Below are 21,843 nucleotides of genomic sequence, written 5' to 3' on the forward strand. Positions count from 1 at the left end.
TCAGTGGTGGAGCATTAGCCTGAGTAACCTAAATCACCTTGGGCCGCTATGTTCTCTCTGACTGCTTCCAACAGCAAAACAGCAAAGGAACCTCTGAGAGCAAGTGTGATTCCCTTTCCTTCCTGACCCTAAAATTATTGGTGGTGTCCAAATAGTCATAATTTCCTTGTAGGAAAACAAGGAAGGGTGGGCTTGATGTGGGCGAGTAGAGAGCAACAAATGCAGTTACCGCCGTCAGTGTCGTATTTTAGGGGACTGATGGTTCAGGCCATCTGGCTTGGAGTTATCGGTGCGTGTTACCCTCAAGTGGGTGTAAATAAAAGACGCACAATATCTCAGTGGACATTGTTCTGGGCTTCTAAAGCTGCAGTGTGGGTTTTTTTTTCCCCCCGTATTTTCCCGTGAGGTATCTTGAACCTCCAAACTGGGACCTTTATTTGCTCTAAGGGTGATAATTGAAACATCTTGAAGGGATTATAGAACTTCAAGGAAGCTACAGTATAATTCATTCATCTGAGCGATCAGCAGAATGGTTTCATTTACTTAAATGGAAATGTGCGACTCGAGAGAATTTCTGAACTGCGAGGGGAAAGTTTTTTGTGGAATCAACTGGAAATTTAGTTTTGTCTGATATGCTACTAACGCTTTTTTTTTTTACTCTGCTTTCTGATTTTAGGTTTTAGTATAAAAGCAGTTCCATTCCAGAATGCCATCTTGAATGTAAAAGAACTCGGAGGTATTATTTCTTTTTTTTTTTAAAAAAAAACCACTCATGTCTAAACCTAATGCTAGCTTGTCCACATTGCATTTATTTGAAAAGGGGGATAAATGATCCTTTTAGCATGTTCACTTTGAGTTATTGTGGATAACGCTTCTCTGCGTGTTCTTTGCTTTTCATTAAAGAAAAACGTGACATTTCTTAGTTTTAAACTCCGATCGTACACCCGGGTGCCAAAATGCATACACATGTTAGCACAGCCGCCATTATGCCCGTTCCAAGTTTTAATGAAATTATTCTTCAATGGGAATTATTAGACTGTTATGGGTTCATGGAAGTCTTTAGAAAGGAAAGTCGTACTTTATGCTGAGCCAGAAAACATATTTGGGGATTATTCTTTTTTATGGAATATTTACTGCGTGAGAGCCCTTGTTGAATGCATTTGCTCTCCAATAATAAATCTTTGCCAATAGGTGGCTTTGCTGGCTAAGAACTTTTATTGGATAGGCTGGACCAAGAGCCATACATCACCCTGCCTTTGATGACTCTCTCTTGTTTCGCACAATTTTTGCTGGGTTGTGTCAATCAAGGTCTTAACTCATGTAAATAGAATTGGGCTCACAATGCAATCAGTTGGTTCCATGAACCTGCTTAGCCATCTAAAAGCAAAGACTTTAAAAAATTCCTTTTGAATCCTCGGTCATTCATTGGGAGCTTAAAGGTATCTTTGAAAATTCTGGGGGAAAGTTCTTTTAACCCTGTAATGATTTGATGCTGTGATGCTGGTAATTCCCCTTCGACGATTCTTCAGCATAAAATGGCTTGTTTTGGAAAAGATGTTTGAAAAACTTGACGTCGTTTAAAACCTTAATGCTTTTAGGAATTTAATCAGTTGCCGTTTTTATCCACTGCTCTTACGTTGAGGGGGTAAACGCTTACGACAGCGAAGACAAAGTTGGGAGTGTTCTGAGTTGCCGTGCCTAGTTTAGCTGTATCTCTGTGTTAGATTTTTCTTTCTTTCTTGTTATTTTATTTTATGATAGCACCTTTAAACTATCAGGGCTCCATAAGCAACCTTAGGTGAATTATTTTATTCCTATCACCCTGACGCTGCTCACACCTTGTTTCATAAACTGCTTGCCATCGTGAAAGAGTTCAGAGTTCTTTAGTGTCCTATTCTAGCCCTACGTATACTTTATTACTATTCTTACGATTAGCAATCGGTTCAAATTAGTTTCACTAAATTTTCAGGACTTTGGAAAACGCAAAAATAATCCCCCGTCCTTTTTAGTTATTTGTTTTTTTTCCACAATGAATTCCTCTCTGGGGCCCAGAATTAGAAGGATGGGTCATTGCACAGAATTGCCGGCTTGTAACGATCCATAAAACAAGTTTCACGCTCAAGGACCTGCAATGATTTTTAGTAGAAAAACATTTGAAGAAGTGTATGATTTCTCCTACGTAGACAGTGAGCCCCGTGTGGGATAAGGTTTACGTCCAACGTGATTAACTTGTATCTAGCCCGGCGCTTTGTACAGTGCTTGGCACAGAGTAGCTCTCAACAAGTCATTTTATTATTAATTGTTATTATATTTCTCATCATCGTCATTATTATTTAGTTCTGATGTGCCAAGGTTTTAGGATGAGATGACCGATCAAGGAATTAGGGGAGATATCGTGGGGTTTCACTGCCCAATGCAGTAACTAAGAAAGTAGAAAAGAGAATCCAGAAGGCCAGCATGTCTTCCGAGAGACTGTCAAACCGAGGGGGCCGGCAGCCTGGCGTGACGCTTCAGACCCAGCTGAAGGTCCGCAGACCTGAAAGCCCTGGGTTCTAATTGCGGCTCCTCCACTTGTCTGCCATGTGACCTTAGGCAAGTCCCTTCACTCTTCTGTGCCTCCGTTACCTCATCTGTCAAATGGGGATTAAGCCAGTGAGCCCAGTGAAGGATGGGGACTGTGTCCAACCTGTTCAGCCCACATCAACCCCAGCGCTTAATACAATACCAGGAACGTAGTAAGCGCTTAACAAATGCCATTAAAAAAACCAAAAAAATACTGACTGATCCTCTCTCCGGCTGTGGTACTTGTGAAGCACTTACTACGTGCCAACCCCTGTTCTAAGCTCTGGGATAGATATGAGCTAATCAGCCCCTGTCCCTCATGGGGCTAGCTCTCTTAATCCCCATTTTACAGAAGAGGGAACTGAGGCCCAGTGAAGTGACTTTCCCAAGGTCGCACAGTAGACATGTGGAAGAGCCAGGATTAGAACCCAGGTTCTTCTGCCTACCAGGCCTGTGTTCTAACCACTAAGCCGCGCACCTCATCCTGGCGGCCCGACCGACTCTTCGGGCAGGTCCATCAGCGTCAGGGGCTGGACTTAATATCAGGTGGCCAGACAAGATCCCACACCACAGAACTGTGGGACGTGGCCCGTCTCCTCGTCTCGAAGCTCTGCTCCAACCCGCAGTTACTCTGGACGGGATAGGTGAGGAGAATCAGTGACAGCAGGAAACCCAATCAATCAGTCAATCTATCATTTCTATCGAACGCTTACCGTGTGCGTCACCCCGTACTAAGCACTTGGGAGGATACGACGCAACGATATGACAGGCACATTCCCCTCCCACAACAAGCTTATCCGAACAGCTGCCGGGTGAGCTGAGATTGGGAAACTGGAAAGGAAAGAGGGCAGAGGAAGCATTTTAAGGACACGGTCAAACGAACTGGGAATCGGTTGCTGAGGACAGAGCGGCGTGACTCACTGCCATCGAGCAGGGAGCGGCCCTCTCGGAGCTTCGCTCGGAGAGAGGGACCGGGAGACGAAAGAGAAAGCGGCACCAGGCGCCGCGCACGTTAAGCACGGCATCACCTCGAGGGGTAACTTCTTTGTGCGGCTAGGACGGCCGGGACTCTGGCCTCTCGTCGGCCTTTCCGCTGACTGGTGAACTTCACGGGGTCTGGAAATCCTCAGCTGCTGACGAGGGAAAGACGTTAGGTTCAAATCAGAGAGTCTGCCTAGCGGGGGGAGACTCGGGAGGAGCTGAGGAAAATGGAGGACCGGAATCCGACAAGCACTCCTCTCCAAAGTCACCCCCACCCCCAACCCCACGGAGGGGTGAACCGGATTCCGACGAGAGACTCGTGGGAAAGCCGACTCAGCTTTCATACCGTACATTTCGGGCTTCACGTGGGTGGTTCCCCAATCTCTATCTTGCCCCTCAGATCTTTTCCCCGTGCCTGTTTGGATTACCTCACTCCCTCTCAAGGCAAACCCCAATTGGGTTGTGTTGCTTCAGTCTTAAAAATGAACATAGATTCACCCTGTCCTTTCATGCCCTGTCTCCTAAAGAGTGTCTCTCCCCATCAGGCCCACCCCCCAACATTAAAAAAAATCCATTTCTCCCCAGTTTTTCGCTCCAGTCGTCACCCGAACACTTACTCATTAGCCATCACGGTACTTTGCCCACTGTTTCCTCTTCGGACCCTTGTCCCCCACTCCTTTGTGGTATTTGTTAAGTGCTTACTATGTACCAGGCACTGTATTAAGCGCCGGGGTAGATGCAAGCCGATCAGCCTGGACACAGTCTCTGTCCCAGTCGTCATCCTCACTTTACAAGTGAGGAAAATGAGGTCCAGAGAAGTGAAGTGACTTGCCCAACATCACCCAGCAGATAGAGAAGCAGCATGGCTCTGTGGATAGAGCGTGGGCCTGGGAGTCCGAAGGTCCTGGGTTCTAATCCTGCCTCCGCCCTATGTCTGCTGTGTGACCTTGGGTGAGTCATGTCACTTTTCTGGACCTCAGTTACCTCATCCGTCAAATGGGGATTAAGACTGTGAGCCCCATGTGGGACGGGGACTGTGTCCCAACATGATTAATCTGTAATAATAATAATGATAATCTTGGTATTTGTTAAGCGCTTACTATGTGCGAAGCACTGTTCTAAGCGCTGGGGGGATACAAGGTGATCAGGTTGTCCCTCATGGGGCTCACAGTCTTCATCCCCATTTTACAGATGAGGTAACTGAGGCCCAGAGAAGTTAAGTGACTTGCCCAAAGTCACACAGCTGACAAGTGGCGGAGCCGGGATTAGAACCCATGACCTCTGACTCCCAAGACCGTGCTCTTTCCCCTGAGCCACGCTGCTTCTCTATCTCCCCCAGGGCTCAGAACAGTGCGTGGCACATAGTAAGCGCTTAAGAAGTATCATAATTGTTATTACGTGCTGAAGCCGGGAATAGAATCCAGATCCTGTGTTGGACTGTGTCTAACCCAATTTGCTTGTATCCACCCCAGCGCTTAGTACAGAACCTGGTACGTGGTAAGCACTTAACAAATGCCACGAGTATTATTGTTATTATTCTCTGACTCCCAGCCCGAGCTCTTTCCACCAGGCCACGCCGCTTCTTCTTCAATGCCTCTCCCGCTAACGCCGTCTTCCTCAAATTCTTCCTTATCTCTTTATCGCCCAAAGTCCGACACACACTTCACCTCGGCGGGGTTGTGAAAGAGCCAGAAGTAGGGACATGCCCGGCTGGAGCCATGCCACCCGCGGGGAAGGTTTCCGACCAGAGAAGCACCTCGGGCACCTTGCGGGAGGCGGTGGACGGGCTCTGCAGGAATTCTGACACCAGCTGGCCGACGTGGGTGGGCAAGACGGGCAGCGGTTCCTGGGGTGAAGTGAACTCCCCGCCCGCCTCCTGCCGGAATGTGCTCGGCAAAGAAGAGAGAGAGGGCAAGGGGGTCTGGCCAACCCTCAAGCGCTAGAATCGTTCTCTTTGGGCTGGCACTATCTCCTCAGGTCTTTGCGAATGGACCCAAAGCTCATTTAACATCTGTGACAGGGTCCCCCATCATCATCGTTAACTGTGATTTTTGTTAAGCGCTGACTATGTGCCAGGCGCCATTCTGAGTGCAGGGGTGGATCCAAACAAATGGCGTTGGACACAGTCCCCGTCCCACGTGGGGCTCACAGTCTTCATCCCCGCTGTACAGATGAGGGAACCGAGGCCAAGAGAAGTGAGGCGACTTACCCAAGGTCAGACGGCAGACACGTGGCAGACCGGGATTAGAACCCAGATCCAAGCGCCCCTGTCCTGTCCACGCTCATTGAAGAGGCTGCCTTGGCTCTCCTGTAGTCTTGCCCTTTCTGTTTTCTTTTATCTCCTACCTTTCCCAGCGATATCTCTAGCCAAGAAACTAGAAGGCGGTTACTTCTCTCTTCTGCGTCACCTATGGGCTCGGATCCGTACCCTGTAAACCTTCGATATTGGCACCCTACCCTCAGGACCACAAAACTTAGGAATACAGCCACTATTCATTTGTTTAAATGTCTCTCTTCCCCTCTAGATTTCAAAAGCCTTGTGGGTGTGGATGGGGTCTACGTACTCTGTTGTATTCTCCCATGCGCCTAGTACAGTGTTCAGCCCACAGAAAACAATCAGTGACGATTGTGGAGCCCTTAGTGGGGCAGAGCGCTGTATTGAACCCTCAGGAAATCATTCAACCGTATTTATTGAGCACTTAATATGTGCAGAGCACAGGACTAAGCACTTGGAAATACAGTTTGGCAACAGATAGAAACAATCCCTACCCACCAACGGGCTCACAGTCTACAGTACAACAGAGTTGGTAGACAACCTCCCTGCCCGCGAGGAGGTTATGGTCTAGAGCTAAATACCTGTTGATTTAGGAACCCTCATGAAATGTTGGGTCGTTACTATTTAATAGTTCTTATTCCCTTTTTCCCATTTCTCTTGTCGCGTTAAAGACTGCGAGGTCATCATCTAAGCTGTGAGTTCATTGTGGGCAGCGATTGTCACCCTTTATTGTCGCGTTGTACTTTCCCAAGTGCTTAGTACAGTGCTGTGCACACAGTAAGTGCTTAATAAATATGATCGAATGAGTGAATTGTGAATCAGTGAATTTCAACTGGATTCTCCCCCAAGTTTGAAAATTCACGCTCTCTGACATAGGTGCAGTTTGGAAAAAAGTTTGTCCTTTTCTTGATTGGATTTGGGAATGCGGGTTTATTTTGTTACGAGCCGGCCTTTCCCCATAGTAGTCTGCGTTCTCTCTCGGGTTTCTCCCCCCCCCCTCCCCCCCCCCCCCCCCCCCCCCCGGTCTATGGAAGTCTTTTCTGGAGAGTTGACATTGCGAGGCCAAAGACAGGCTAGGACATCCACCCTTAAAGCTTTACCATTCACTGCTGCTGCCGGACAATCAAAAGGAACAAGATTTTTTCCGAGTTTGTTTGGGATCATCCTTATTTTCTTCCTTAGGATAGGAGATTGCTATTTTCCGATCAGGAGAAAGTTGCAAGTCCTATCCACTTGACTGGGTAAATAGGAGATAGACTCACTGTAGCAATTGAAATATTTGTAAGGACTGTCAGCTAATCCATTTTTTTAAGGTTCCCCCTTTCAGCGGCCAAGCCATTATGTGAAACAGATGTTGACGACTGTGTACCGTTACTTTGTTTGGCTGAAGGAATATGGCTCCCTGGAGTGAGAGGTGGGATTTGTTTGTACCCTGTTAGGTTTTTTTATTTTTTGGATTTTTGGTTTTTTGGTATTTAAGCGTTTACTCTGTTCCAGGCCCTAAGCACTGGGGTAGATGCGAGCTAATCAGTTTGGACACAGTCCCTGTCCCACGTGGGACTGACGGTCTTAATCCCCATTTTCCAAATAAGGTCACAGAGGCCCAGAGAAGCCAAGTGATTTGCGCAAGGTCACACAGCAGGCAAGCGGCAGAGCCGGGATTAGAACCCAGGTCCTTCTGGCTCCCAGGCCCGGGCTCTATCCACTCAGCCTCTTGGTTTTTTTGGGGGTGATGTTTCTTTGCCTAAGCTCTGCATCTCATCAGTCCTCCAGAAATTGTACAGAGCTAACATCTTGTCAGGTCTCTCCTGCGGCCCTCGGGTCACGACTCCTCCGAGAGGCCTTCCCAGATTAAAGCCCTCGTTTTCCCGGCTCCTTCTCCATTCCGCGTCCCCTGTGCACTTGGACCTCTGGACCTTTGTTGTCGGTCCCACCCTCAACCCCACCGCACCTGTGCACATATCTAGAAATGGTATATTTGAAATGACGTATATTAATGTCTTTCTCTTCCTCTAGACTGTAAGCCTGTTCAGTCGATCCGTCGACGGTCTTTATTGAGTGTTCTGTGCAGAGCACTGTACTAAGTGCTTGGGAGAGTACAGTGCAGCAGAATTAGTGGACACGTTCCCTGCCTATAGTGAGCTTATATTCTCATAATGGTAATAATAATAAAAATGATGGTATTTGTTAATAATAATAAGAAGGATGGTATTTGTTAAGCGCTTACTATGTGCCAAGTACTGTTCTAAGTGCCGGGGTAGATACAAGGTCATCAGGTTGTGCTACATAGGGCTCACAGTCTTAATCCCCATTTTACAGATGAGGTCACTGAGGCACAGAGAAGTTAAGTCAGCGCTTACTCTGTGCCTGGTACTGTACTAAGTACTGTGGTGGATGCAAGCAAATTGGGTTGGACACAATCCACAGGGGAGGTACTTGAGACCCAGAGAAGTGAAATGACTTGCCCAAGGTCATACAGCACACAAGTTGTGGAGCCGGGATTAGGACCCCAGGTCCTTCTGACTCCCAGGCCTGGGCTCTAGCCACTAAGCCATGGAGACGGACATTAATCTGAATAATTATTGTGGGCAGGGAACATGTCTACCGACTCTGTTGCCTTGTGCACTCCCAAGCGCTTAGGACAGTGCTCTGCGCACAGTAAGCGCTCTGTAAATAACTTTGATGGATCGAGGCCCTACTGCTCGGTACTTCGGAACACAGACAATGAATGACCCAAACAAAAACTCCTGCCTCGATTTCAGGGGGAAATGAAGCCTTTGAAAGCTTACTCCTGGGAGGGGCATGGAGCTGAATTTATCATAGACATTCATCCACTGTGCTGTCCATCAGTGTTTGACATATCTGTGCAGCGTAGAGGGTAAAACATCTTGCTGTGAATGCCCTAATCGCTGTAGGAACTCTGCTTTGACAAGCTGGCTGCTATAGGAGAAAACCCTATAAAGGGAGAAGAAAGAAGACAATATGAGCCAATAAATCCTTGATTTATATTATAAAAAAACAGTATCGGCAGACTGAGCTAGCAGAGCCCGGTAAACCAGATTGCTTTAGGAGCTGGTGGGATTTGCGAGATTTCTTGAAGGCATGGGAGGAATCAACTCGCTATTAAATAAAGCAGGAAAAAAAAAACTGATTAGCCTTCTCGAGGCACAGGTTTCAAGGGAGGTTATGTCATGTCAGAGAAGAAGCCATGCCACAGAGAAGCAGCGTGGCCTAAGGGATAGGACGTGGGCCTGGGAGCCAGAAGGACCTGGGCTCTAATCCGGGCCCTGCCATTCGCCTGCTGTGTGACCTTGGTCAAGCCATTTCGCTTCTCTGGGCCTCAGTTCCCTCATTAAGAGTGTGAGCCTTCCGTGGGACGGGGACTGTGTCCCACCTGATAGCTTATATCAACCCCAGTGCTTAGACAGTGCTCGGTGCGTAGTAGGAGCTTAGCAAGTACCACAGTCATTGTTATCATCCTCATCGTTATAATTATTATAGGCAAGGCGAATGATAGCGTGAAGAAGGGCACATTCTGCAAATAACCAAGGAGATAAAGGCTCCATCTTAGGTGTGACTTTTAACTATCTATTGCTATTTTTTTTGTCTGTCTTTTTCCCCCGATTAGACTGTAAGCCCGTCAGTGGGCGGGGATTGTCTCCATCTGTTGCCAAATTATACATTCCAAGTGCTTAGGACAGTGTTCTGCCCATAGTAAGTGCTCAGTAAATACTATTGAATGAATGAACTATCAGTATACCTCATTTTAGCCCATTACGTGTTAAGCTTTCCTATCACTGTTACAGCAAAGGAAATATAGTCTTCTTCATAGGACACTAGACTGTGGCATTGTTTTAACGTGAGAAGCAGCAGAGAAGCAGCATGGCGCAGTGGAAAGAGCCCGGGCTTTGGAGTCAGGGCTCATGAGTTCGAATCCCAGCTCTGCCACTTGTCGGCTGTGTGACTGTGGGCAAGTCACTTAACTTCTCTGTGCCTCAGTTCCCTCATCTGTAAAATGGGGATTAAGACCGTGAGCCCCATGTGGGACAACCTGATTCCCCTGTGTTTACCCCAGCGCTTAGAACAGTGCTCTGCACATAGTAAGCGCTTAACAAATACCAACATTATTATTATTATTAACGTCTGACTTCCCTCCCTGCCACAGGACTGTAAGCTCCATGTGGGTAGGGAACATGTGTGCCAACTCTGTTGGTTGTACTCTCCCAAGCGCTTAGTACAGTCCTCTGCACCACAGTAAGGCTCTCAGTGAATTATATTGACTGGCAGATTTTCCCAAGTGATCTTCATCTTGAAAAATGGCAACATTAATACATAGCCACCAATTTTTGACACTGAGCAGATTAAACGGAGAATGCGAAATAGAAAAAAGAAAATTTAAGGTGGTAGTCTTACTACTTAATCGCCTCTTACGGGTTAGATCCAATCATGCAGTATTCCTCAGAAAAGCTACAACAGTGTGATAAACCCCAGTTCCTCTGTCTACAAGAAGAACAATAATTGTATTTAAACTCTTCCTATGTGTCAGGCATTGTACTAAGCTCTGGGGTGGACAAACAAATCGAGTTGAGCACAGTCCCTATCCCATGAGGGGCTCACAGTCTCATCCCCACTTTACAGATGAAGTAAATGAGGCCCCAAGAAGTGAAGTGACTTAGCCAAGGTCACACAGCAGACAAATGGCGGGATAAGAACCCATCACCTTCTGATTCCCAGGCCCGTGCTCTGTCCACTATACCGTTTTGCTTCTCCACACAAGAATAGCAATCAGGAAAGAAGAATGGAAGACCTTTCATTCCCCTGCTCCTTCTGTCTTTGAGACTTTGTTGCGAGTTCTGTTATTCGGTTATATTGCACTCTACCAAATGCTTAGTACAGTGTCCTTAACACCGTGCTTGGCACACGATAAGCGCTCAGGAATTGATTGGAATTGAGTTAAAAGCCCCCAGCTTCTTTAAATACCGGCTCCCTTGGTTTCATTATTCAGGTACTTTTTACACTTGTTAAGGTCGGCCCTGGCCAAATAGGCAATGCAGCCAAATGAGTGACTTTAGAATCCTAGGAGTCAGGCATTGCCTACAATAAATCTGACTTGTAATTTTTTCCTTCTGGTATCTTTTCTCTTCTTTTTCTTCTACCTTCCCTGTCATCGGTGGAACTGTCTCTGAAACTCCAAAGCTTTCTGGAATTCATTCACTTGTATTTCTTGTGCGCTTACTGTGTGCAGAACACTGTACTAAGCGCAGTGAATATCCTCCTGCCTTCGGGACATCCCTACTTGTGTGTCCTGACAAGACCTCAAGCTTAATATGACCAAAACACAACTCCTCATCTTCTGACTAAAACCCTGTCCTCCCGGAGACTTTCCCTCCACTAGACAAGACCACCGCCATCTTTTTTTCCCAAGCCCGTAACCTGAGCATTAACCTCATCTCTCTTAGTCCTTTCGCACGTTCAGCCTGTTGACAGATCCCGTCGGCTGTACCTTCAGACCATCTCTAGAATCCATCCTTTTCTCGCCATCCAAACCCTTACCGCCTTGAGCTAACACACGTCATGTCCTGTCTTGACTGTTGCATCAGCTGCCTCGCTGATCTCCCTGCCTCCTGTCTCTCCTGGATGCTCAGATCATTCTTCTGTAAAAAAGCAAAAAAAATTCAGTCCGCGTCTCCTCATTCCTCAAAATCCTCCCATGGTTGCCCTATAATCTCCACATCAAACAGAAATTCCTGGCCATCGGCTTTAAAGGCACTAAACCAGTTACTGTTAACTGATAGTTTGAGGTCCATGGAAGGAAAATTCAAAGGGGGTGCCTAACATGGGAGTGATTTTATTAACGCAGATTTATTAAGGCAGACGCCCAGAACTGTTAACCCTAATCTGGTAAATCCAGATGTGGGTTGATGACTAGACATAAGAAAATGCCACAGTTTTCCAGATATTTGTGTGGTGCTTCAATCACCCTGTATATTCTCTCAGGAAATTCACTCTCTCCCACAACCTGAGCTACCATTGCCGTGCAACGATTCCAAGGCGTTATTAGACTCACGTCACGGCATCGCACCGTCATTTTTTCTTTCAGATATTTTTTAATTGCTTCCTATGCACCACATGCCATACTAAGAACTGGGGTAGATATGAACTCATCAGATTGGACACAGTGCCTGTCCCACATGGGGGCTCACATCCTTGAACCCCATTGTACGGATGAGGTAACCGAGGCACAGAGAAGCCGAGTGACTTGCCCAAGGTCACACAGGAGTCAGGTGACGGAGCCGGGATGAGGACCCAGGTCCTTCCGACTCCCAGGCCCGGGCTCCGTCCACTATGCCGTGCCGCTTCTCTGGTATTCATTTGAGCACTTACTGTGTGCAAAGCGCTGTACCGTGCGCTTGCAAAGAACTGTATGTAATAGTTGGTAGCCACAGTCCCTGCCCATAATGAGCTTTCTGTGTACAGGGGAAGACAGACCTGCAAAAAAAATTCCAGAGAGGGGAAATAATAGAGTATGAGGATATTTGGATCCCTTGGGCGACTCCGGGCAGTGCAGGTTCAGCGAGGCAAGGCACTGGTGGAAAGGACAGAGCTCAGGAAAGGAAAGCTCAGGGAAGCCACACTGGGCACATTAAATCACTCTCAGGACTGCAAGAGATTGCCACGGCTGACTTAGAGATGCCGTAGTGGAAAGATCACAGGCTTGGGAGTCAGATGTCGTGGGTTCTAATCCCTCCTCAGCCACTTGTCTACTGTGTGAGTTTGGTCAAGTCACTTCACTTCTCTGGGCCTCAGTTACCTCACCTATAAAATGGGGATTAAGACTGTGAGCCCCACTTGGGACAACCTGATTACCTTGTATCTACCTCAGTGCTTAGAACGGTGCTTGGCTCATAGTAAGCACTTAACAAATGCCATCATCATCATTATTATTATTATTCTCTGGGGCTCACATACCTCATCTGCAAAATGGAGATTGAGACTGTGAACCCCACGTGGGACAGAGACTGTCCAACCTGATTTGTTTGTATCGACCCCAGTGCTTAGTACAGTGCCCGGCACAGAGTAAGCGCTAAACAAATGGCACGATTATTATTATTATTACCATTATTGTTACGATCACTTGGTTCGATTCTGGCAGCGGCAACGTTCCGGTCGTTAAAGTACGCTCAGTCTTCTCCTTCGGGGTCAGAAATAGCCATAGATCATTCCCCCGGGAGGGGCCGACAGAAAAAGCTATCACCAAGTAGCTTGAAATCAAATAATTAAAATATATATGTGTGTTTGTGTGTGTGTGTGTTTGTGTGTGTGTGTGTGTGTGTGCTTGTGCGTCTATATATATTTTCATCTCACTGGTTGGAGGAGAGCATTTAGATGCTGGCAGTCCACAGCCTAGCGACCGAAGAGAAGGGATGGTTCTTAAGCGGTTTTGGACAGAAACCGAAGAGAACGTAACGCAGCTAAACTCTCCTGTCCCGCTTCCCAGTGAAATCCAAGGGGATGGTGCTGGCTCTCCTCTAGGCTTCTTCGCTGGGATAGATATAAACAGCAAAAATTGCAGCCCAATGGCTATAAAAAGAAATCATTTTTATGAGGGATTTTTAAGAGGTGGTTTTGTTCGATAGTTGTTCCCACCCAGTTTGAAAATCAGATGACCATCTTGTTGTACGTTTGAGCATTTTGGGAAGACGAAGTCCTCATTTCCCCTCTCCGCCCCTCCCTCTTGGGCCTGGACCCTTTAGGTGCTTGATATGCACCCCACCCTCAGCCCCTCCAGCATTCACGGACCTAGCCTTATACTCTGTCTTTGGGCCCCAGCTGCAATTTATCAGAATAGCTGAAGCGTATAGACCCCGGGAGTCAGAAGAAGGTCATAGGTTCTAATCCTGACTCCCCTGCTTGTCTGCTGTGTGACCTTAGGCAAATGACTTCACTGGGCCTCAGTTCCCTCATCTGTAAAATGGGGATTGAGACTGTGAGCCCCATGTGGGACAGGGACCGTGTCCAATCCTATTTGTTTGTATCCACCCCAGTGCTTAGTAAACATAGTAAGTGCTTAACAAATGCCATAATTACTATTATCATTATTACTATTATTATTAGATGTGAGCTCCTTGTGAGTCGAAATCACTGTGTACTAAGCGCTGGGAAAGTATTTAAAGTATTAAAGTTTTACTCTGGCCGGGAAAGATTCCTTGAATGTGGGACCCTTTTAAGCGATCTTTAGTGGGTCAGTGAAGGTGCAGGTCAATTGGGAGGATCGATCAATTGATCAATCGATGGCTTTTATTGAGCAGTGACTCTTTGCAGAGCACTGTACTAAGCGCTTTGGAGAGTACAATACAACAAGAATCGGTAGACACAGTCCGTGGCCACAACGTCTAGAGGGGAAACCTGATACTAATCTCTAATCTAATATCTAATCTCTCCCCCGATTAGACCGTAAACCCATCAATGGGCAGAGACTGTCTCTATCTGTTGCCGATTTGTACATTCCAAGCGCTGAGTACAGTGCTCTGCGCATAGTAAGCGCGCAATAAATCTGTTGAATGAATTGAATGAATACTAAATTAAATTACAGATGGGGCAGTAGCGGAGTGGAAGGATATTTACAGAGGACCTTTGGGGTGAAAGCGGGGTGAATAACAAGTGCTTTGGGGATGCAGATCCAAGAGGGAAGATGACACAGAAGGGAGGGAGAGTAGGCAATCGATCCTATTGAGCGCTTACTGTGTGGAGAGCAATGTACTAAGCGCATGGGAGAGTACAGATGAAACAATAAATAGACAGATTCCCTGCTCGCATCGAGCTTATAGTCCAGAGGGGGAGAAAGACATTAAGATGAATAGATGAATTATGGCTATGAACCTAAGTGCTGTGGGGCTGAGGGAAGGGTGAATAATGGGGCCGAATACAATTCATTTCAAGGGGGACTTATTAAGCACTTATTGCACGTAGAGCACTATACTGAGCACTTGGGAGAGTACAGAAGAGCGATATATAGAGCGAGAAGCGGCGTGGCTCAGTGGAAAGAGCACGGGCTTTGGAGTCAGAGGTCATGGGTTCTAATTCCGGCTCTGCCACTCGTCAGCTGTGTGACTTTGGCAAGTTACTTCACTTCTCTGGGCCTCAGTTACCTCCTGTGGAAAATAGGGGTGAAGACTGTGAGTCCCACATGGGACGACCTGATCACCTTGTATTCCCCCCCCCCCCCAGCGCTTAGAACAATGCTTTGCACATAGTAAGCGCTTAACAAGTACCATCATTATTATTCAATGGCACACACCCATTCTCATCCCTTGGAGGATGGTAAAGGGAAAGTTCTCTAGACTGTGAGTTGGTCGTGGGCAAGGAATGCATCTGTTTGTTGTTGTATTTAGCTCTCTCAAGCACTAAAGTACAGTGCTTTGCACAGAGTAGGCGCTCAGTAAGTGCAATTGAATGAATGTAGAGGAAGCTAATCTTTTACTGAGTTTGGGGGTCGGGGGGGGCTGAAGGTTGGGGGACAGCTGGGACCCTAGGTGCCAATACAGGTGGGTGAGCTCTAGGAAGAGTGAGATGGTACCCAAGTTGGAAGGGAGAAGCAGCATGACATAGTGGACAGGGCCTGGGAGTCAACAGGTTTTAATTCCGGCTCTGCCTCTTGTCTGCTGTGTGACCTTGGGCTAGTCACTTTACTTCTGTGGGCCTCAGTTACGTTATCGATAAAATGGAGATTGAGACTGTGAGCCCCATATAGGACAGGGTCTGTGTCCAACCCGATTTGCTTGTACCCACCCCAGTGCTTAGTCCAGTGCCTGGCACATAATAAGCGCTTAACAAATGCCATCATCATCATTATTGCTTGCTTGTACCACCCCAGCGCTTAGTACACAGTGTCTGGCACATAGTAAGACTTAACAAATACCATAGTTGTTATGATATTATGGTTTGCAATTAACAAAAAGTTTCATTGATGTAGTAAGTCAACAAAAAACCCTCTATCCCTCCCAACTTTAACCATTCTATCTACTGCCCTCTTCCCCATTACACCCATATTTGTTTTACTGGGCTAAAGGTTTAGGTTAGTTAGACCAAGAGCCTTCAAAGCTCTAAGCAGGTAATTTAATAATGACAGCATTTGTTAAGCGCTTACTATATGCCAAGCACTGTTCTGAGCGCTGGGGGAGATAGAAGATAATCAAGTTGTCCCACATGGGGCTCATAGTCTTAATACCCATTTTACAGATGAGGTAACTGAAGCACAGAGAAATGAAGTGGCTTGCCCAAAGTGACGCGGCCGACAAGTGGCGGAGCCGGGCCTAGAACCCACGACCTCCGAGTCCCAAGCTAGGCTCTTCCCACTAGGCCACGCTGCTTCTCCAATAATTTAATACCCGACTTTTGCTTGAAAATTATTAACAATAATAATAATAATAACAAATACCGTCGTCATTATTGAGGGAGGGTTCGTAGGGAGACAGGGCAGGTCCTGGGAAAGCTCAGCCAAGGTCGCACCCAGAAAAGGAGGGGGAGGGGGGAAGCACATCGATGTGATATCCAAACCCGGGCCAAAAGAGGCAGCCCAAAGGAGGAATTCTGGCGGAGGAAGCGGCGGGGCCTGCCAAGGCAGTGGAGGGAAGCCTCTGGAGGCCATGAGAGGGATGCACAGCCGCCAACGGGAAAAGCAGGACGAGGAGCGGGTGGGGCTCCTGAGAGACGTGGACTCTGACACCTCAGGGATCGGCTCTGTGGCCCCTTCTCTTCTCCCGTTACACCCACTCCTTTGGAGAACTCATTCGCTCCCATGGCTTCAACCGCCATCTCTGTGCAGACTCATTCATTGGATTGGATTTATTTAGCACTTACTAGGCCTTGGGAAAGTACGTTACAAAAATAAAGAATGACAGTCCCCGCCCACGATGAGCTTGCAGTTTGTTCCCCGCAATCTCTCATTTCCTTCTGCCTTCAAGACATCTCTACTTGGATATCCCGAAGTTAAACACGTCCCAAACCAAACTCCTTATCTTCCTTCCCAAACCCTGTCCTCCCCCTGTCTTTCCCATCGCTGTAGACGATGCCACCATCGTCCCTCTCTTACAAGCCCGTGACGTTGGCGTTAGCCTCGTCTCGTCTCTCTCCGCCTACATATCCCATCACCAAATCCCGTCGGTTCTACCTTCATGACGTTGCTGACCTCCGCCATGTCCTCTCCATCCAGACTACCCCCCTGCCGATCCAAGCCCGTATCCTCTCCCATCTTGACTCCCGCACCCGCTCTTCCCTAACCTCCGGGCCTCCTGTCTCTCCCCACTCCCGTCCCCAACCTGAGGCATCCGAACTGGCACCTGCCTGAAATGGGCCGAACCGAGGCCGAAAGAGACTCGTCCCAGAGGAAGCAAAGGCCCAGAAACCCAGGCCTGGGCAGGATAGAGTGGGTGCAGCTTGGCTGTTGGGTTCACCAGGGGATAGCAGGATAAACTGAAGGGATTTGGGACCAAAAAGCCTAACCTTATGAGAAGCGGCATGGCCCAGAGGGTAGAACCTGTGCCTGAAAGTCTAAAGTTCTAATCCCGGCTCCGCCACTTGTCTGCTCTGTGACCTTGGGCAAGTGACTTCACTTCTGTGGGCCTCAGTTGCCCCATCTGGCCTGGGAGTTAGAAGGTCATGGGTTCTAATCCTGGATCTGCCACTTGTCTGCTGTGTGACCTTGGGCAAGTCACTTCACTTCTCTGAGTCTCAGTTCCCTCGTCTGTAAAATAATGATTGAGATTTTGAACCCCACATGGGACGGGGACTGTGCCCAACCTGATTTGCTTGTATGCACCCTGGCACTTAGAATAGTGCCTGGCATATATTAAGTGCTTAACAAATACCACAGTTATTATTACCATTGTTAATATTATTATTATAATTGTGAAGAAATTTGGAAAAGTTCTCCCAGCAACCCAAGCCTGTTTGGATACCATAAGTTGAAACAACAGTTTGAGTATATTCATGTGCCTTTGAATACTATAGTACAGTTTTCTTGGATGTGGAATCTTCAAGAACACAATCCTCAGGGAGAATTGTGTCATTCAGTCGTATCTAGTGAGCGCTTACTGTGTGCAGAGCAGTGTACTAAGCACTTGGGAGAGTACAATAAAACAGAATTAAAAGTCACATTCTCTGATTATTTATATATTGGTCTATCAATCATATGGAGCGCTTACTGTGTGCAAAGCGCTATTCTAAGTGCTTGGGAGAGTGCAATAAAACAGGGTTTGGTAGACCCATTCCCTGCATATAATCAGCTGCTTGTCTAGTCTTTATGCCGTCGAGTCGTCTCTGACCCGTAGCGACTCTATGGATGCATCTCTCCCAGAACGCCCCACCTCCATCTGCAGTCATTCCGGTAGTGGATCCGTAGAGTTTTTTGGGTAAAAATCCGGAAGTGGTTTACCGTCGCCTTCTTCCACGCAGAAAACTTGAGGCTCTGCCCTCGTTTCTCTCTGCTGATGCCGCTGCTCAGCTCAGGGGAGTTTTGGCTTTAGCGTATTGCCTGCCACTCGCTAGCCACTGACCAAGCTAGGAATGGAATGGACAGGCCTCTGCTTGACTCTCCCTCCCATAGCCGAGACTGGTAGACTACTGGAAACTCTCCAGGTACCATCCTGAGAGGGTATAACCAGCTTACAGTCTTGTTAATTTATCTTCCCAGAGGTATTCTCTGAAAACAGTCATAACGGGTTCCTTGAAAGCACGGACGTGTTGTGAAAGGATGTATCCCAGTGTACATTTCCCCATAAAGAGAAATTTTACAAATTGGGAAAATAATATTGAACTCCTGCACCTAGAATATTTTGTATTCTCTACTAAAGTAACTCAAAGCATAACATCACAACAGGATCATTCATCTTTCCAGGAGATGGCAGAAGTAGAAACTCAGCCGAACCCTGCTGACCAGTGGTGGTTTTCCAATTTTAGTGAAAAATATATCCCACTTAGCTTGAACAGATTTTCTTCAGAAAGCACCTCATAACAAGCCAGAGTCGCTCTGAGCATCACGGCGGAACTTTGAATTCCTCTATCAGGATTTTCTTCCACCATTTTTACAAGTTCATCCACCGCCTTGAATTCACGCAAGACTTTTTAAACACGTTTCTGCCAACATTGTTTTATTGTCCTCTCCCAAGAGCTTAATACCGTGCTCTGCATACAGTAAGCGCTCGACAAAGATGATTGATCAATCACACAGTAAGCGCTCGACAAAGATGATTGATCGATCGATTGATTGAAGGCTTCGCTGTTGATGGTGGGGCTAGAGTTGTAGCCTTAGCAGGAGACACGGCAGCTTCCTTGTCCTCCGCCGTCCTCAGGGAATGGAAGTGTCATCTTTGCATTGTCCAAAAGCGGCACAGAATCGGGGCGAGGTGGAAGGGGCGGGGATTTTAAGCATCAATAGGCGGCCTCTCCTACCTCACCCTGAGGCTGTGCTTTTTCTGGATAATAATAATGATAATATTTTAAGTGCTTACTATGTGTCAAGTACTGTTCTAAGCACTGGGATAGTTAAGAATTAATCAGGTTGGACACAGTCCATGTCCCACATGGGGCTCTCAGACTTAAACCCCATTTTCAGATGAGGGAACTGAGGCACAGAGAAGTGAAGTGACTTGCCCAGAGTCACTCTGTGATGCATTCTCAGTGTCTTTCAAGGGCTCCTCCTCCGCCTGCCCCCGTCCCCCAACTCTGGACATCCCGCAAGGCTCAGTTTTGGGTCCCCTTCTATTCTCCATCTGCACCCTCTCCCTTGGAGAACTCATTCGCTCCCATGGCTTCAACTGCCACCTCTATGAGGATGTTTCCCAAATCTCCATCTCCATCCCTGATCTCTTTCCCTCTCTTCAGTTTCGCATTTCTTCCTGCCTTTAACACATATCCACTTGCATTTCCTGCCTTTATCAGAAACTTAGCATGTCCAAAACAGAGCTCTGTGTCTTCCCGTCCATTCCCTATCCTCCCCCTGATTTTCTCATCGCTGTAGATGGCACCATCCTCCCCTCTGTCTCACAAGCCCGTAACATTGGCATTATCCTTATAGAGAAGCAGTGTGGCATAGTGGGAAGAGCATGGGCTTGGGAGTCAGAGGTCATGGGTTCTAATCTCGGCTCCGCGGCTTGTCAGATGTGTGACTTTGGGCAAGTCACTTAACTTCTCTGAGCCTCAGTTACCTCATCTCTAAAATGAGAATTAAGATTGTGAGGCCCATGTGGGACAAACTGATCACTTTGCATCCCCCCTCCCAGCACTTAGAACAGTGCTTCACAAATAACACTTAACCAATGCCATCATTATTATTATTATTATTGCCCAAGGTCTCACAGCAGACAAATGGCAGAGCTGGGATTAGAACCCAGGTCTTCTGACGCCAAGGCCCCTGCTCTTTCCACTAGGCCTTGCTCTTGGAAATAGCTTCCATTTAAGCTTTGCAGTTGCAGATTTTGGCCTCTTATCAAGAGCTAATTAGGCAATTTCTAGGAATCGTGTTCCATCCTAGCTCCTCCAGTCTGGCCACCAGAATCTCCAGAAAAAACACAAAGTGCTCTGCTTCCCAAATTCATCCCCCGGCTGTGCCAAAATTTCGGGAATTTGCTGTGTAGTAAGCATTTGCAAATAGGCAATCTGCAATCCCCTTCAGGTTTGTGGGTCTTGTAATGAATCAGTCCTTAGCCTTGGGTGGGTGTATTGTATGGAGTGTCTTTGCAGAATTCTCCCACAGTTCTTGTTCATTCCTCTTTCCATTTCAAGGAAATTATGCTTCTACTGTGAACTGAAATTGACCCTGTCTCCAGCACACACAACCGTGCTGTTCTAGATATCTCCTTTGAATGGCTAATGGATGAGAATGAAGGATTTCATGGAAGAAAGGTTGACCATAAGGCAGTTTTTTGAAATTAGTATGCCATGAAGAGAGATACAACGCTCTAACTTTTTTAAAAAATTCTAATATAGAGGGAATACCTAAGTCAGCAGAGTTAAATCTCAGGAAGATGTAAATTCTGTTCTGCCGTGTTTTGGTTTTTGGGTTTTATTATTATCATTATTCATTTTGCTATAATAATTAGAGTTGGGGTAGTTACGACTTAAGTTGGACACAGTCTATGTCCCACATGGAGCTCACAGTCTTAATCCCCATTTTACAGGCGAGGTAACTGAGACACATGGAAGAGAAGTGACTTGCCCAAGGTCACACAGCAGACAAGTGGCAAAACCTAGATTAGAACCCAGGCCCTCTGACTCCCAAGCCGATGGTCTGTCCACTAGGCCACAAAAGTCAACTGTGTACCCCAGCATAGTACTTTCCCTGGGAACTTTCTGTGTTGAAAAAATGGGTAACATGGAAAACAGACTCTGGAAAAGTTTTTGTGTGAATTCTCAGTCTGGACTCTGTTGAATTGTATTCTCCCAAGTGCTCAGGAAGTGCTCTAAACATAGTAAGCACTCAGTCAGTACCTATGATTGATTGAGTGAATTTATTAGGAAGAAAAAAGGATAGAATTCTATTGCATGGCACTCAATCCATCAGTGGTATTTATTGAGTGCTTACTGTGTGCAGAACAATATACTAAGCGCTTGTAACAGAGTTGGTAGACACGTTCCCTGCCCACAACGAGCTTACAGTCTAGAGGCAGAGTCGGACATCAATCTAAATAAATTACCGATGTATACATAAGTGCAGTGGGGCCGGTGGGATTGGCGGGGAATAAAAGGAGCAAATCAGGGTGACACAGCAAGGAGTGGGAGAAAAGGAAATGAAGGCAGGAGAATTTATATGTTTCTAAGTATTTATATGTTTCAGAACCTAAAGGGAATGACTGTTCTTTCCTTCCTAATAAGGTTTTGATATAACTGAATATTGGGTCACAGGAACCGGTTTTTCAATGCACCGACTGTCACAGTGCTATCTTCTTCCACCTTAGAAAGAGGGAAACATCACAGATGGATGCAAAGCCTATCAGTGAATCAATCAATGGTATTTCCTGAGCCCTTAC

The 21,843-nt window shown here is 46.8% G+C and overlaps 1 protein-coding gene across 2 annotated transcripts in view; it reads left to right on the forward strand.

Moving 5' to 3' along the window:
• ARL15 (ADP ribosylation factor like GTPase 15) overlaps positions 1-21,843 on the forward strand; it is a 389,668-nt gene that overhangs the window by 155,059 nt on the left and 212,766 nt on the right. For both annotated transcript variants that reach the window (XM_029066937.2, XM_039910995.1), the window contains one exon: positions 677-736. In XM_029066937.2, the coding sequence (XP_028922770.1) occupies positions 677-736 (60 nt within the window). The remainder of the gene's footprint in view (positions 1-676; positions 737-21,843) is intronic.

The sequence above is a fragment of the Ornithorhynchus anatinus genome, chromosome 1 (assembly GCF_004115215.2).
Source record: "Ornithorhynchus anatinus isolate Pmale09 chromosome 1, mOrnAna1.pri.v4, whole genome shotgun sequence".
NCBI classification, from domain to species: Eukaryota; Metazoa; Chordata; class Mammalia; order Monotremata; family Ornithorhynchidae; genus Ornithorhynchus; species Ornithorhynchus anatinus.